This window comes from Schistosoma haematobium, chromosome 3, assembly GCF_000699445.3.
Source record: "Schistosoma haematobium chromosome 3, whole genome shotgun sequence".
NCBI classification, from domain to species: domain Eukaryota; kingdom Metazoa; phylum Platyhelminthes; class Trematoda; order Strigeidida; family Schistosomatidae; genus Schistosoma; species Schistosoma haematobium.
In genome coordinates this window covers 12,729,711-12,748,891 of record NC_067198.1, presented here as the reverse complement: position 1 = coordinate 12,748,891, position 19,181 = coordinate 12,729,711, and the positions used below count along the sequence as shown (strand labels likewise).

Here is a 19,181-nt window from a genome sequence, read left to right as displayed (position 1 = left end):
AAACCTCTCTTCATTCGCTTCTACATAGGTAAGTAGGATGTATCATCAGACCGCAAGAACAAAAAGAAAAGCAGAATAACCCAAAGTTGAGAACATTAACATGCACTTGCCAGGTCAGCTAAGAAAAAATGAAGGAGTATGTGAATACATAGTCCTATGCAACGAAAAGCTAATTTGAGATTAGTATGTGTGCAATATTTACACAGAGTAAATACAAGATATTTATGCAAACATAGTACTGTTCCTCACTTATTGTTTCACAATACAAAACATAAAGCAAACGTAAAAATTTCCGACAGATATAATTTGTTCATCATACAACTTAGTTAAGATGCTTTTTAAAATACAGTTTAAAATAAAAACAAACGGTGTTGATTATACCATCTATTTTTTAGAGCACATGAATAACAAGAAAAAACTTCGTAATTATTGTTGTATTTTTAATTTGTATTGATGTAAGTTTGCTGGTGATGATCGATAAACGATTCTAAGACAAGGTTTCATACTAGTTAATGTTTACCAAATATGTAACATTTGTAATTTTGTAATATTATAAGCTACTCGTTGAAATAGTACCCGAGTAATACATATCGAATTAATCAATGTCCTTACCATTAAGCCATTCACATAACATATAACTTACTGTATGATTATGATTAACTCCACTTAACAGAGTCATTATAATTTTTCTTTTCTATAATCTCTTTAGTGATGTACATTATCTTTAATATGAAGATTTTGTTTTATAAATGAAATAAAATAACTTGAGTAGTCTTGATTATCTTTTTTTTTAAATTGGACTTTCTTAGTATTTACTAAAATGAAACTCAATCAGTTGGGAGTAAAACGTTTCCGATGTGAAAAACAAACAAACTATTAAGTTTTTGATAGTCTGATACAATTCTGTGAATCATTTGTATCGGTGCTTGGAAAGTGGGATATTATACTAATTAAAAATACACTAATAAATGACCAAAATGTTCTATAAAACTTACCAAATCACCAGTGTTTACAAGAAGAAAAAAAAAACTAGACCTTCCGTTAAGAAAAATTTACAAATATAGAAAATATGAAGTTCAGTGAAGGTGTCTCTTTGCGACGAATTTATTATCAAGCTGTACAATCGTGTATATATATATCAAAGTACTAGTTCTATGCGGACAAGGAATAATCATGATGATGTAACCGAATGATTATAATACTAGATTACGTAATGTGAATAAGAACAATAAACTTAATAGGATATCAGAATGAGTTTTGTGGAGATTTTAGGAAATTTCACAGGTTGGAATCATGAGTCAGTTGAAGCTAGACCACCATCGAAAACCTGGAAGCACTGGACGGCCGTTTCGTCCTAGTATGAGACTCCTCATCAGTGCGCATCCACAAACCCGCCCCCCCCGCGCGATTCGAACCCAGGACCTACTGGCTTCGCGCGCGAGCACTTAAGCATCAGACCACTGAGCCGGCATCCAACGGTGTTAATAGGATATGACGTGAATACCGAAAAATGCATTCACAACTAATGTACAAAATAAATCCTGACATCATTTTCTTTTAAGATTGAATATTTATATCAGCTAAATGGAAATAACAGTTTAAAAATAAAACAAAATAAATTTTTTTTACTGTAAACAAATAAACAAACAAACAAAACAATCTGATGGACTGATATATTTATATAAAATTAAGCCAAATAACAACAACAGTGGTTATAATAACAGTAATATACATTTGAAGTAAACATTGGCTTAATAAACAGAACAAAAAAATAAAACAAAATAAAACCGACTATTTATCAATACAACAAAAAAGGTCATTTCAATAAGTGTGGTTGTGAACTAAGTGTTGTTTACTTGAGAGAGTAAAAGGAAGAGAAAAAACAACAACAACAAAGAACGTCTGAGAAAAATATAAAAAAATGATTGAATCTGGTCAGAAGCGTGATTAGAACAGAGTAAGGTTGAAATGAGAATAAATAAATCAGACAATAAACTATTATTCAGCTGGGAGATTACACAATCACTGGGATATATATATATATATATATATATATATTCAATGTTGATTGTGTAATAAAAACCATTTTTACTTATTTACTAATTGGTTAACATGAAAAAACTGTCTGGAAATTCAAATGAACTGGTTGTTGGAAGGCATACAAAGAGTAGAAAAACAGATTGCTCTGATTTTACAACTTTTACTATTGAATTATGATAGAAAAAGATTGGAAGGAGGGATGATGAAAGTAGTAACGGAAAGTTAAAATTGATTGGTAATACAATGTCTTCTACATAACTGTTTCATTCGCTTCTTTAAGTTTTTAATTCCTTGATCAATTCATTTCTGAAGTATGGGATTGGTTATAGTGGTCAGGGGTTTCGCGCGAGAATGAAAGCCCTGAGTTTGAGTCTCGTGTGAGGGGTCGTGGATTCGCACTCCTGAGTTCCATACTAGGACGAAACGGCCATTTAGTGCTTCTAGGTTTTCAATGGTGATCTAACATTGATCGGTCCATGATTGCAATACAATTCATTTCTGTCCGTATTTTAATCTGAGATCTTAATTTATATATACCCTTGTATTAAATGTGTTATGTTAGGGGAGAGCGATCATACATACAGGACCGAAAGCAGATAGGTATATAAAGGATTTCGATTTATTCCGTTATTTCCGAGATTTGTATCATCATTTATCCTTATTGTGAACTATTCATGCTACTTGATAATTGTTAGTAGTCTGAGTTATCTGCACATATTTTAGTAACTTCCATGCTGTCAAAGTTGTAACCACTTTTCTAATCTATTTTTACTGTTTTTTTAGACTAGTCAGTTCCTTTTTATTACTCGAGATTGTATTTCTTACTTCGAAATCTATTGAAAATTATCCATCAGCATTTATAACATGAACTTTGAAAATTGTTAAATAGTCCCAGTTGAAATAATTATATTTTCTGTTATAATACTTGTTCGGCTAATAAATCAAGTTCTTTTCCGATCATGCTTTTATGACAAAATTGACCTCTTGGCAATTTACAATTTGCATTGACTGAAGTTGCACTTGCACATAATTGGATACTGTCTCAGTGGCCTAGACGTCAAGCGTCTACATTCAAGGTCGGAGGTCTTAGATTAGATTCTGGGTTGTGGGCTCATAGATGCGCAATACTGAAGAGTCTCATACTAAGATGAAAGAGTAATCAAGTGCTTTAAGGTTTCCAATGGTTGTCTGATTTAGATCGGTTCGTCAATTCAAAAAAATATTGTAAGATTTTACAGTCGTTAACAGTGTAGTTGAATAGGAAGATTTCAGCAATGAATTTGAAATTATTATTTAGTCAACAAAAACAAGTATAATCCAGGATGATATTCAGGTTTCACAGTCACTACAATGCTTGTCTACCTACTTTGAGATAAATGAATTTGAATCCAATGATTTATATTCTGTCAACATCAATCAACTTATGACATGAAATGAAAACATTAATTAATGTTGTTCATAAGTTAATGTCTCATTTTCGACTTGGTTTACTTAATACAGATAGAAGAATTTAATTGAAAAATTTAATTGATCCATTTAACAGCTAGACACTACTAATATGAGTACGCGGTTAATTTAATTTTGTGAAATCAAATCAATCAAACTACTGATCAGTAAAAAAAACTTACTCGAGTTTCTTCATCAATATAAGTAGGAAATTTATCTTGTTGAGAACGAAGTTCAATCACACCATCGTCATCATAGTCATTACCATCATTTTCATCATCTTCAACATTAGTTAAACTTGTATATTGGTTCCAATCGTTTGTTTGTCGTGAATTTCCATTGGAATGCAATTCTCGACTAGAATTTAACGAATTATCCACATCGTAATCAGCATAATCATCGACAATTTGATTGTTATCATAATCGTATTGCTGTAGATTATCATCTCCCATTGTATGTTCACTTATAGTGGAACTACGTTCACTTAGATTGGATACGATTTGTCTTAATTGATCATTTGCTACATGGCTTCGACTAGTGGTCGCCTCTTGACAATTCCAATCAAATGAATTCTCATCATGACCAGCAGTACTACGTCCCATATAATCTGTTAAGGAATTTAAAAATGAAATTTAAACAAGTCTAAATGTGTTACTAATTTCAATAGTGAATCTATGAAAAACACTGAAACTTGAATAATAGTAGTAATAATGATATGAGAATTATAAATGGGGAATAGAAACTAATTATTTAGCAGCTTAACAGTATAAATACTCAGTAGAAGGTGAAAAATAGATTATTTATTTGAGTAACCGTAGTATTTCTAAATGATTTATTCTCAAATTAAATACGCGGTTCGATGATACATGTTAAGTTTGGAAATATCAACAAATTTATTTGTGTACGCTCATCTATCACAATTTCGATTTCCGGTAATTATCCAAACTCAATGAAAGTACCATGGGAAACTGGGAAGTACTAGGTAAGTGTTTCGTTCTTGTACGGGACTCTTCATAAGTGTGATCCTTGACCCACAAGGAATTGAATACAGGATCTTCAGTTGACGCGGGGAACACTTAATCAGTAGAAACATTGAGTCGATGTCAATGGTACAATTTCCACTTCAACCTATCTGTGACATAGCATGACGATTATCTAATGTTATTGGTGACAAATGTTTCACTCCCTACATATTTGAACTTCACTGGCCAAAACTTCACACAAGAACTTTAGAAACATATCGAAGTCATTAATGTGGTTATAAAGGATTTTTGTAGAGATTATTTTAATATGTTAGTTGTATTACAGATTGATCTCAGTTCGGGGTGCACACACTTGAGAAGCCACATATTAGGACAAAACAGCCGTCCGGTATTCCCTGATTTTCAATAGTGCTCCAATTAAGTTCAACCGGGTCAGTTGTGAGATAGTAACTCACTGATGAAAATGGTGGATATTTCGCTCAACTTCGTGGATTAGTTGAAGTTAGACATTAACAACGTTCGATGCCGGCGAGCTCAGTGGTCTAGTGGTTAAATGCTCGTGCGCGAGACCAGTGGGTCCTGGGTTCGAATCCCGCGAGGCGGGATCGTGGATGCGCACTGGTGAGGAGTTCCACAATAGAAAGAAACGGCCGTTCAGTGCTTCCAGGTTTTCCATGGTGGTCTAGCTTCAATTGACTCATGATCTGAACAATTGAAATAAGGAAGTATTGTGCTAAACAGTTGTTTGTACTGTCATCCATGAAGACTGTCTTCAATGCTTACAATTTCTCAGTAAGGGGTTGTGGTGATTGTTGAGTTTCATTGAATTTATGAACCGATATAGGTTAGAGCGCCATCGAGAACCTAGAAGCGCTGGAGTGCCGTTTCAATGAAATTCAACAATTTCCATAACTCCTTAATGATAATTATCATGTCCTCACTAGTGACTAGCTTCAAGAGGAAATTTCCGGAGTTTTAGTGAGAAGCCGTAGTCAATGGAGCTAATTCGTGTTGGGTGTGAGAAAGTTACTCACCGAAGACAATAGAAGATGGTCACGCAATATTTGGTATTGATTAAGGTTAGAATTCAACACCATTGAGTGCCAACTCAGTGATCTAGAGGATAAGGTTTCGCACATAAGACCGAAGGTCCACATACGGTTGTTGGGTAGTGGATGTGCATTAATGGGGTGTCCCATACTGGGAAGGGACAGCCATCCAGTGCTTGCAAATTTTCACTAGTGATCTAACTTAGATCCGTCTATGATTCTAATAAAATTAAACTTTTTGTTGATGTTTTCCATGTAAGAAAAAAAAGCGTAAGATGAATATAATGAAGACATATATGAATAATAAGCTTTGTAATATGTGATTTTTCTAGACTATTATTACAAACCAACAAAGGGAATAAAATTTGTTTTTTTTCTCCAATAACTAGTTTATCGACAGTAAAATACCTCAATATATAATCAAAATTATAATCTGACACAATCATGGATTATGAAAACTCAGAGTGAAATGACAGAGTACTACACAAGTATACATGGACAATCATCTGCTATAAATACGAATTGTACTTATTAGTTGTCAGTAAAAAAATTTACCAAATAACAAACGAACAGTAGACGTAATGTCCGGGAGAAATATTTAGTTGAAATATAATATAATAATCAATCATTAGAAAATTAAAAACAATGGTACAAATATTGCATCGATCCAAGTTGCTACATAATGCCTGTACTATGAACAAGAAAAACTATGTAAAAACATTGAGATTCATTTTGACAACAAAGTGCTTGTTAGCGTGTTAGATTTAGCACTATTGGTTATACTAAATGATAACTCATTTACTGAGTGTACAGGTTTATTCAGTCATCTTTAAGTTATACTACTTTAATCTAAATCGAAGTAGACAGAATTGGAATTCAAATCTACAGTTTAATGATTAATAATTGTTTTAATTTATAAACCCATTTAATATATGATTCCACCTCTATAATATTCTTAGGCTATGTAGCAAATTTGAGTGGCCTACGTGAAATCCAACTCAAGACTTTCAGTGAGTACAATATAATATTTAGTTATTAATAATGATCTTAACTCTGTCTGAATCCCTACTAGGGTTATTGCCGGTCTAAAACCCAGATAAAGATGGAAATTTGAGTAGAATATTGTTTAAAAAACAGTAACGAGAAAAATAATGATCTGAAAAGATGAAAAGTAGTATGGACGGGTTTTCAATTTAACCAACTAGAGACATTTTAACAAAATAAAACAAAGGTAATTGAGTTAAACTGATAATTTTAAATGAAGGCAGAATTTTATCGTAATAATAGTGATATCAAAAATGTTTAAGATGTTTAATAGTTAGGCTAACAAAACGTTTCAATAATTGTTGTAAATACATAAGGTTTAAACAACTTACTTGAACCTTCTGTATGATCAGAATCTGGTTCTTTAGATAAAGTGTATTCGTTACGAAGTGATGTAACAGATTTTGAAGTGTATAAATCACTACTTTCTTCATTTATTGTCCATCGCTTTGAAACATTAATATCTTGTTTGGTCGAGGTTTTTCTAAGAATATCATTATCACTTTCATCGTCATCGGGATGATTAACGTTATCCCCCTTATGTTGCTCATCGTCGTTGTCATCATCATCATCGTCATCATCATCATATTCCAAGTCAACACCATACCAAGCTCCACTTGAACGTTGACGTAACAACCTATCACTACCTGAAGTATTGATAATATCAAGTGTTTTATTCAATGATCTATCAGTTGTTTGACCATCAGAACTATTATAACTAACATCATAATGTAATGATTCTTTATCAATAGTTGTATTTAATCTTTGAGTTTTCTTTCGTTTTGTTGTTTTTAAGTCTTTATTTTTACATAATGTTGATTTAATAGATTTACGTTTCAATAATTTAGAAACTTGATTAATTCGACTAGTAGTTGACAAAGGTTTTAAATGTGTACTCTTTTGATTAGTTTGATTTTCTAGCATATTTGAACGAGAATTTATAGGACCATTTTGAGATGGAATTGATTCGGTATATGGTTCATTTTCTAATTGACTAGTAAGTAAAATAAAAAGCAACAATAAAATCAGAGGTAATATCAGTACGAATTGAAAAAAAATTTGGTTGATATGATATACGTGGAGATAGAGCAAGAGTTTGTCTATTCATGGGAATTTAAAAGCTCTAAACTTTGTCAAAACATTAATGTTAATCCAGTTTTTAAAGTCAGATTTTCAAAAACAAACTGCATAAACTATTAACAGTTTACAGTGATTTCTAATTATAAACGATTGGAATTTCTTCTAACACAAACAGGGATTAAAATGAACTCAACAGTATGGCTACTGGAACATGTATACACAACACTACAATAATTACCCTCAATACGATGAAACCCGGGAAGAAGACAAAAGTAGAGGAAAACCTTGTATTTTTGAAGGTTAAGCAGTCAAAATTGAAATGAAACACCTGTGGTATACATAGTAGCAAAACATGAGCTTGGGAAACGGGGAAATTAGCAAACTGAGAGTGATAACCAATCAAAAAATAGTAGAGGTTGTACAAAAATAGAAATTAGAAAACATTTTATTGGGACCGAAGCTACAGGAAAGACATTAACGTTTATCAACAAAAATAGGATAGCTTCAGGTTTTCCTGGTAGTAACTTAGTTTTAAACTAGAATATTTTTATGATAATGCTCTGACTGCTTAAACAGAACTACATGGGCCAGGGTTCAAATCTGTACATGAATCCACATTATAAAATTGTTTTTCAATCACAGATTCCTATTTAAATTTTTTGAACTTTAAGACTAAATATATAGCTTGGAAACAATATTTTAGGGAAATTATTATCCATCCAGTCATCAGACATGATCCATTTACTAATTAAACTTAAAAAAAAGAATCAATGAATAAGGTATCGTAGAAACATTTATCGAAAAATAAAGATTTTTCACATGGTGGGAAAAATCAGCTGATTAACTGTTAATAATTGAATTATTTTTAGTAATGGATAACATACGAAGCTAGAAATTAGTAATGTCCAATGAGACGTAAAGAGGAAATCTACCCACGATCGATACTGCACAACCGAACAATACCTGTTCAACAAAGAACATTATATATATATATATATATATATATATATATATATATATATATATATATATATATATATATAACTAGCTTCCACACTGAAAGTGGTCCCAACCCGAGTTCAAGGACTTGCAGTTGGTGAGACGGTTGCATTATTATTATTATTATTATTATTATCTAGAACTTTACTTGGAATCTTTATATATTTCGCGGTATCTCAAAAAATGAACACTAACAATTCACAATGATCTAGTCATTTTACTAACTACTTCCGATTGAAATAAGGTTCAAATGAAGGTACGATGTTTGCGTCAAACTGCGAATAAGAATAGTAGTATAATGTAAAAACGGTAGTTCCAATTTCTTTCAGCTCCAGCTAATATTCTTCATTACTCTAAGTCTATTCGTATTAGTAAGATAATGAAACAAAAATAGCCATATATAATATTTTATTTTTTATACAAATAAAACCGACTGACCTTCGTATATTTGTTTCAATTGTATCTAATGTTTCTTTATCTTGTTCTAATCGTGTACGAGCAGCTTGTAACATTTTTTGTGCAATCTCAGTTAATGGACTTTCATTTCCATTGAATGTAATACAATTGGATAGAATTAATTCAATTTGTACAAAGAATTCTTCACGTGATCGAAATCGATTCTCTTTCACTAATTTTTCAAGGGTTGATAAATCCATTGGATTACTGATAATTTTATAATAGTCCTATAAATGTTTGAAATGAATCAAAATTTGGATAATGATTAAAGAAGTAGGACAATCATAAAAAGGTTGAAGTCAATTGCTCAAAATTAATTATTAGAGAGATAATCTAGCTATATTCTTTACTTATATTTTGAACCAATCTAAGCAAAATAATTATTAAAAAGCTGGAAATACTGAACTGTCGTTCTATTCTTTTATAGAACTCTTCAGCAGTGACCGCACAGGGGACGGAACACAGGAGCTTTATGTCATGTGACAATCACTTAACTTTTAGAACACTGACTCGGCATCTATTGGTTTACGTTTTCTAATTTGAATCAATTTTCAACATTATGTAACCATCTAATAACAAAGGGAAGTAACTGACTCATTCGACACATCTGGTCGGAACTTCTCAGTAGGACTCTGGGAATTACCTCTCTAAATCAGTCACTGGTACGTAATAACTTTCACAAATCCCATATGTTAACGAAGGTCCCATCAATATATGTAAGTGGTTGTTGAACAGAACGCAACCAATTGTAAGTATAAAAATGTCGACACGAATGGTACAATCAGTAGTTTTAAAACGGTCTGTCTGAGGAACGATAATGAATTATTGCTTCTAAAAATTTCTAAGTGTTAAGTGTTATACTAATAGTGTATCATTTATGGATTAAAAAAAAAGCCATCCTGAAACTTGGAAATGTCTTTAAAAACGTGCTCCTCAAGGATGCCATCACGTCACAAGTTACTCCATGTAGCTTTAACATTTTCAAATACAGTATTAGCTATGAGATTTATGTTTTAAACTGTGCTACTAATGAGTGACTAGTTTCTAATTGTATAATTTTCCATGTAATTGTTAAGTAATAATTCAAAGTAAATTTCAGCAAATGATCGCTCATTGTAGAACCATTTGTTATTTATAAATATATTCACATGTAAATATTCCTAGAACGCAATGTAGTCTGTTGGATTTAATCAATTGTTGGTACATTCTTCTGGTGAATCTAACAGTATATGAATTCAAATTTTAGCATAAAAATTTACCGGATATCTTCTTTTATCAACTGGTATATGGAATGGTCTACTATGCTCAACTCCACGCATAGCCTCAATAGCTTGTTGTAATAAATAGCTTAATCCGACTAGATCATCTTCATCCAACAAAGGATTAACTAGTGATTCTAATCGCATTAATTTTAATTCTTTATGACAAAATTGTTCCATAACGTGTGAACACATCTTCATGGCTGTTTCGGTGTATGCACTATAGCGACCTAGGGAAAAAAGAATATTATAAGAAGACAAACAATAATAAATCAAAGGATTAATGCTACTAAGTTATTGCTTTGAAAAAATTCCGGTTATATTACTATATAAACATATGGACGGGAAATACTCTTTACTGCAGCTGTTATTTCAAATTGACGATCATAGGGAATGACGAAGTATGCGGTAAATATAAATTTAAAAATAGAGGTTATGAATTCGGTATTTGATATATAGGTAGGAGTAGAAACGGGGAGGGATATTTTGTCCTATTTGTAACTTGTCAGACGGTTTAAGTGGTACCCCAGTGTCAACTTCCATACTGAGCTACTGAGTCCAGATAGCCATTAACTTGTTTAATAGAAAATTACATACTCCTACTAATGAATTTGCGATTGTTTGTAGGAGGTTAGTTTGTTAGTTACTGTTTCAACTGTTGAAATTACTAGTAGTATGTACTTTATACTTGAATCAGTTTATAGACCAACTGAAATTGAGAAATTCTTAATCTCAATAAATAAATAAATGAATAAGTAACGTAAAGTGAGGGAGACAGTAATATGGTCAACAAACACATCTAATGTTCGATCAAAAATTATGAATGGTATAAAATGATATGAGATAAATCAGAGATAGTTAAGTAGTATAATGAATTCATTGAGTCCGGAGATATCAACCACTGGGTGTTAACTCAATTTTCTGAAGCAAACGTTCTCTGAAAGGACTGGGCTCGATCTTAAATGGAGTCATAGATATGTACTCGAGAGGAGACTCATGCTACAACGATACAACTGGCTAGTATTCTCTGGTTTTCAAGGGCTGTCTAACTAAAGTCGCTCTGCGATTAAAGCTACGAATAGTAAAAAATAATTAAGTCAAATAAATTCCTGAGAACATTGTTTTTCTTTGCGGAAGGAGGTATATGTAATTGTCGAACTGAGTTATCTTATAATCGAATTACTAACACACTTGGTCCTTAACTGGCCAAGTTACGGAAGACATGTCATACATGCTTTCTTTTGAACACATAGCTTAGGACTAGAAAGGTCCTTACAACTTATGCTTGGACAACTGAACCACATGACTTCAAGATGCTTACACTCTTAACCACAATTAAATCAGTAAACTTTGATGAGGTTGTTCTCAAAATAAAGGATAGGAGTCAAACAGTAAATACATACATATTCACATAAAAACAAAAGAGCTGATACAATTTCCCTAGAATCATCAGAATAGATATCAGATAACAAAAACTATAGGTTCAAATCTTACCGGACCTAGTTTGATTTGGAAAATTCTGAAGTTTCAATAGATCTTGCAAAATTAAACTTATTTGCTTACTTAATTGCCTCCCACCTATCTTATAGCATAGGCCACCGACCTGGGCTTTTTTTGCAGTTACAGAACTAAAGGGTGACTAAAAATCGGGTACATAGATCTGTACTTGATATAAAGAGTTGCACCAAATCAAATCGGATATGATATTTATAAATTAATGTATGCAACGGTATTAATAAATTATAAATATATGCACACACCGGGAATATATATATATATATAAACATACCATTGAATTTCGACGAATTACTATAAATGAGTCGAATATCTGACAAAAATTCTTCACGTGTGGCATAACTGTTCTCATTAATTTTCATACGTATTTGTGATAAATCCATTGGAGTTTCAATTTGAGAATAATAATTCGGAAAATCTTTCTCCTTAACAGGATGAATAAATATCTTATAACCAGGAATTTGAGTGAGGCCCTGCATATTTGAAAAGAGGTGTAAAGAAGAAAAGAAAATTAAAGCATATTTAAAAGTTGGAAATTACTTAAACTGAGAAAAATGAGACATGTGACATATATAAACAACCACTGTATATAGTCAAACGTAATAATGTCTAGCATAAGAAAATGTTGGAAGAAAGCTATTAATGGACGAAACAAAACGTAGCATAAATCCGTAGTAATTAACTACTGATTTAAGTTAGTAAGTGCGGATTACATATTTAGGATTCACACGAAGATAATTTTCAGTGATTGAGAATGCTATGTGATGGTTTAAAAATTAATCAAAGTGGTGAAAATTTGGTCATTTCTTATCTCTTAAATTTCAAGTTTCGGTATTAATACATTCATTACATTTTCTCAAACAATATCTTTTATAATTAGTCTTTTTCAATATTATTGGTAATACTACTGATTTCAAACGTTGGCTATTCATAATTTCGATTTCAACTCGTTATACTGATGTAGTCAGTAAACTAAGGATGGACCATTTGTGTCTGGTTCTATGCTAAACACAACTAACTGGAATATTTAAATTTTGCTGACTGAAGATGAACATTACAATGAAGATTGAATAAAAATCACACTTCCTTTACACAGTGAAAGTGAATTTGATGGACAAAAATTGAATTAGTGAATAGATGAAGGAGCTGAAAAAACTCTAATTTTAAACCAACGATACACATGAAATCTAGAATGTCGATGGAAATGGACTCATGACATTTTTTTTTCACTAACTTATGTGTTAAACACAGAAACCAAAAGTTCATAGATGAATTCCTTGAAATAATGGAGAACAAATTTAAAGAAAGATTAATTTATCTCCAGTAGATATCAAAGCAACTACAATGAAATGTGGTTGAAGGACTTTTTAATTACATAAGGATGATGAATTAAGTTTGGAGAAAATATATATCACGAGTTGTTGACGTTTACACGATTGATCGACCGTTTGCAGATATGAATAATGAACGAAGATGTCATGACACTAGTTCCACAGTCAAGTTTTGATCCAAATCAATAAAAATTAGAAAGGAGTAAATTGCGATATAAATCGTTTTCAGTGACAAGATATGTGTAGGTTTATGTAAAGCATACAAGATTTAGCCTATCTGGTTGATAAAACTGAGTAAGAAGTGGACTGATAACTAGATAAATGTCAAATACTTAAAGAAATTAGCGAAAACTTGGGTAATTAAACTATTACGAATAGGTTTTAACAAAAAACTATTTCTTGGGTAATAGTACTTGGTGACTGAAGTGGGAATTAAAGTCAGGTGTCTCAAATGGAAGTAAGTGGAATCCATACGATGAATAAATGAACTAGGAAGACATGAAAAATGGTCTTGGTTACATATTTATATTTACGGATAGCTAGATTGTGTAGTGTACAAACAGACATGAATATGCCAAGGTTGGACTTGATAGTTTCGAATAAATTGAGCATTGGGTACAGAGTTAATAATAAATATATTTTTTGTTATATCTTAATGAGCAGAAAAATCGTATTTCTGACGTTTCGTGACTTAATGTAAGCCACTTTTTCAGAGTAAATAAAATATAAATACAACTTAATATTGACAAACACAAAATATGAAGAATTCGAATGAAAAATATATTGTGTAAACTGAGATCATGAGTCCAGTTATCTTTGTTACTAGGATAGAGGGAAGATCAAAGTATTTTTTGACAACCTCAAACAGACCTAAAATATGAGAAACAAAAGTCCAATAAATTACCTTGTAGATTCCTTCAAAAATATGGTTTAACGCAACACGAGGATCAATACGGCGTCTATTCCCACGGTGTTTAATGCTTGTTGGAAAATCATCATCATTCATACTTAAACTAGTTCGACGATTTCTTCCACCACCACCGCGACCTGTAGTACTCATTAGTCCGCGTCTATTTGAATTTGCAGACTGAACAACAGCAGCTGCTGCATCTAAACGATCGAGTAACTGACGGCGTATTTTTAATTTTAGATTACGACGATTTTGTTCTTTAATGTATTTAGTTAAGCCAGAGTGAAGTTTTAATTTTGTTCCTTCAACCTATAAATGAAAAAAAAAGATTGCGTGGATGTGGATAGAGAACTATGTTTAAATGTTATGGACTAATAAGATATTCAGTTAAAGATTAAAAAAGAAAGTAAAATAGGAAGTTAGCGGAAATTGTACTTCTTTAAGTTTATATCATGGACTAATCTTGGTTTAGCAATCATTGAAAACCAAGAGGTGGTGAACGGTTATTTCGATCTAGTATGGAAACTGTAGCAGTGTGTAGTTTTACGAAAATGAGAGGACGAAAAGCGAATGTCCGGCGCTTTAGCCGGAACCCAAACCAATGGTGCACATGGGATCTACTATCCTGACTGAACACATGGCGTATGAACCAATTATTGGTCACCGGCTACCATGGAACTGCATCTCCTCACGTTCTCCACTGCCTTGTGGGTCAGATCTTTAGGTCAAAGGCTCTGGGTGTGGCTTCCTAAGAAAACCACCTGCTTCGGTCTGGGCAACTACTGGGCAGTATTATAGCCTTCACACAATTAAAATGAAATGACAATGATTATTAGATATACTGCTCTCACACCTATTACAATTCAAACAACCCATGCCCGTTTGATAACATTCACTTTTATTATTTTTTTGTACTACGTCACTTATCTACCTTCTCCCATTCTCACCTTGCGTATCTTTACTTTTCACCTTATACAGCAGCTCGCTTATGGTGGAAATTCTGTCTTATTTAAACGATCTCGAGTCACTAACTGGTCGAAAATTGAATGCTACCACCGAATACGAATACTGAAACAGTTTTTCTGAAACCACGTGAACCATTCAAACTGGCTTCCTTCAATTTGCGTATATATATCTGGTGCCCCCTTGTACCAATAATTATGTGTTCAAATAAATAAATAAATAAAACAACCCCATAGCAGGTCTATTTCAACACCAGTTTTTGTGACTAGCTCTTAACATTTAAACCAATGAGGCAGGATTTACTAGTCAACATGTTTAACTTCAAATGATTTGTAATATTGTTCAATAGCTTTTCAGCATCATTAGTGAGTGGTTTGTCTTATACTCAACATAATTGTTGAACTCGATTGATCATGGTTCCTCACGAGAACTTCAGGAATTACCTGCCCAAATAAGTTATTAATGATTATATGATTTCTAATGGTTTTTTGACTAAGATTATTCCATACTCCAAACAATAAAGAGAGAAATTATTTTGAATGAGCATAAACTTATTTAACAAGTTTTTTTTCTTAGCTGCTTTCCTTTATTTATATGGTTACGGAAAAAAAAACTGTTAAAATTATTACAGTTTACACATACAATTGACCATATCATAGAAGCGAGGAAGCATTTATACTTTCAATAAATAGTTTCACTAATGTGCTGGTGTTGCGACGAGCGGTGTCCAAATTCTGAAACCGATACACGGTGTGCTCTACGCGCTAACTCCTCAACTGACTACTCGAGCGAGAACATAAGAGTGAGTGAGAAAGTGTATTCGGCTACCGAATGAAATGCACAAATATTCATATACATACCACTCTAGTCCTTAGGAAATTGATCCATTTCTTAGCCAATAAAATGCACCTGTCCTTCAGGTCATTTCTGATTGGCCATCCATATCAATTGTCATCTTACAAAAACCATCAAACAAAACATCGAATTCTTACTAAAACTATTATTTTACTTCGACCGACAATAATTGACGTGAATCTTTTTATTTTATTGATAGTTAATTTTTTAAGTTTGATGATTTAGTCTGAACTAAGCTGAGATACAAGATCCAACCTTATCATAAGTCGGGTTTCAAAATCAATTTCAACTCATATCACTGAATTCCCTTTCGATAGAGAAAATTTAATCAGTCTGTTAATTATGGTGGTTATTAATAGTTTGATTGATAATTAATTGGACAACGTTTTAATGGTGAGTATGGTGTATAACAATGTACAAGAGTATACAATTATCAATGTATAGAATGGTAATTTAGTGGTTGTACAACACCCAAGCATTTGATTGCAATTTTGAGATCTGCTCCACAATTTACATAGGTTTGGACAACCGGATAACGATAATAACTGGCTTTTACTTTACCTCATAATCAAAGGTAACGTCTCAAACTATGAATTAGGATGACGAAAGTTCGAATCCTACAGAGGTTCCCTCGAAACTTCATGTACACCTTATTGACGAGTGTCAACTTGCACGAATCTTAATCTAGGGTTTCCTATTGACTACTTTCAACCAACTAGCAAAACCATCAACTACTCTGACTGATAAGTTTCGTTAATTAAAATCCAAATAATATCGAAATTAGATTAAACAAGATTGATATATACAGGTCAATGGAGTTCAATAAGGCTATATGTAGGTAGATGCATTGTAAAATATAATACTTAACGGTGAAATACATTGATTAATTATTCAGTCTTTCCTATAATTACTTTATTCAGGGAAAGTAGTATTTTTCCCCGAGTCGATTCTTATTAAACTATATCGTGAACAAGTAAACAAATGTAAAAACGAGAAAAAAGACACTAACCGTCATATCATTTTCTCCTAAAACTCCATGCATAGATGATTCATCAAAATCATCTGAATCTTTACTTAAATGTTTAACATCAGAATTATCTAAATCATTACTATAGTTTGCTTTCTCTTCCTTTTCTTGTTCTGCTAATAATTCACAGACTGGACGAGAAGCTAATGCTTGAGCTGCGGCAATAGTATCTGGTTCAATTTTTCGACTATTACCATAATTTTCTAAGAAACCAATTTCTCTATCATCTGATCTAGATTCCAAAGAATTTAAATCACCAGAACGAGACATATTACGAATAGTTGTTTGTGTACGAAGTTGAGCACGTTCTGCAGCTGTTCTTCGAATTCCTCCTTCATTATGAAGAGATGATGATGTATTAGATCGTCCATACATTGGACATTCTTTATTGGTACGCATATGACCTAAATCATTGGAAACAATTAGTGAAATAAATAATCATAAAATCATATAAGATAAAGTTTTGATTTAAAGCTTCTTAACTGAGAATCGATTGAAACTAGAAGGAAGCCATCGCTGAATCACTCAAATTACAATATAGATAAGACCTTAAATGTTGAATTATTTTATAAGAATTTGAATTGATCTTCAGATAATAGAAACAATATGACCAATATCTTGGGTGTTACAAATTTGAGATATACGATCTTTATAGTTCGTTAAAAGTAATTGAATTAAGTAATCTATAAATATACCTATATCTCACAATTGTTGTATATACAGTCTCTAAACTGTTCTAAATAAACAATTCATTATGATTAGCATTTCATATAATTTACAGTTAATTAAGTGAAAAAGAAACACAGAAACATTTATTATGTCAATGTAAATTATAATCAGAAGGGGTTTGTGGAGATTTTAGAAATTTTCACAGATTGCAATCATGAGTCAGTTGAAGCTAGACCACCATGGAAAACCTGGAAGCACTGGACGGCCGTTCCATCCTAGTGCGGCACTCCTCAGCAGTGAGCATCCACGATCCCGCACCCGCGGGGTTCGAACCCGGGACCTACTAGCTTTACGTGCGAGCACTTAACCATTAGACCACTGAGTCGGCATCCAATGGTATTAATGTCTAACTTCAACCAATCCACGAAGTTGCGCCACCATATACCATTGTCTTCAGTGAGCTGATATCTCACAACAGACCTGGTTCAACTCCACTGGTAACTGCTTCCCACTAGAACTCCAGGGGTATCGCCCCCGAATGCCCTGGTACGGCCGAGAGCGGGGTGAGTCCGCTCTCCCTCTCGAAATACTCTCACACGGCCGCGCGTATACAGCTTCTGTCAGGGAAGTCCTACTCATTGCCTTCTCGTGGCGGGGGTGTTGTTTACGAAAATGAGAGGACGAAAAGCGAATGTCCGGCGCTTTAACCGGATTCCAAACCAATGATGTACATGGGCTCCAGTATCCTGCGGGAACAAATGGCGTATGAACCAATCTTTGGTCACCGGCTACCATGGGATTGCATCTCCTTACGATGCTCCACTGCCTTGTGGGTTAGACCTTTAGGTCAAAGGCTCGGGGAGTGGCCCCTAAGATAACCACCTGCTTCGGTTTGGGCACCCGGGCAGTATCACAGCCCACACACAAACGATGAACTCTATGTCTATGGCAACTACTTTTCTCGCTCCGAAAAACAATCAATCGATTCAAATAATTATCATTACTATTATTGTCATTATTAATACTATTATTATTACTATTATTGTCATTATTATTATTATTATTATTATTATTATTATTATCCACATTATTCACCCTCTTTTATACTTATACAGCGGCTCGTCTTTGGTGGAAATCCGACTGTATCTAAACGTTCTCGAGTCACTGTCCGGTCGAAAATTGTATATTACCATCGAATATGAGTACTGAAGCAGTTTTTCTGAAACCACGTGCGCCATTCAAACTGGCTGCCTTCAACGTTCGCACACTTATGCAGGTTGGTCAACAGATAGGGCTGGCTATGTCTTGGAAAGTCTTAATATCGATGTCTGCTGTCTATCCGAGACCCGTATTCAAGACTCTGGTGAAGTACTACAAATTCGCTCTACATCTGTCACTTCAAAAAGCTTGTTTTACGTGCGCTTATCCGGGGACCCTGTGGCATCTTCGTCTGGTCTTGCAGGCGTTGGTGTCGCACTAAGCGCTAGAGCTGAGGCAGCACTAGTCGATTGGATCCCCATTAACAGTCGGTTATGTGCTGTTAGATTAGAAAGTT

General features: G+C 33.1%; 1 protein-coding gene across 1 annotated transcript in view; it reads right to left on the bottom strand.

The window, feature by feature from the left end:
- Positions 1–19,181, bottom strand: part of TAF1 (Transcription initiation factor TFIID subunit 1) — a 64,630-nt gene that overhangs the window by 5,833 nt on the left and 39,616 nt on the right. The window contains exons 18-24 of the mRNA XM_051213029.1: positions 16,940–17,361; positions 14,107–14,421; positions 12,146–12,344; positions 10,357–10,586; positions 9,080–9,324; positions 6,895–7,556; positions 3,669–4,093 (exon numbers count right to left, since the gene is read on the bottom strand). Coding sequence (XP_051068965.1) covers positions 3,669–4,093; positions 6,895–7,556; positions 9,080–9,324; positions 10,357–10,586; positions 12,146–12,344; positions 14,107–14,421; positions 16,940–17,361 — 2,498 coding nt within the window. The remainder of the gene's footprint in view (positions 1–3,668; positions 4,094–6,894; positions 7,557–9,079; positions 9,325–10,356; positions 10,587–12,145; positions 12,345–14,106; positions 14,422–16,939; positions 17,362–19,181) is intronic.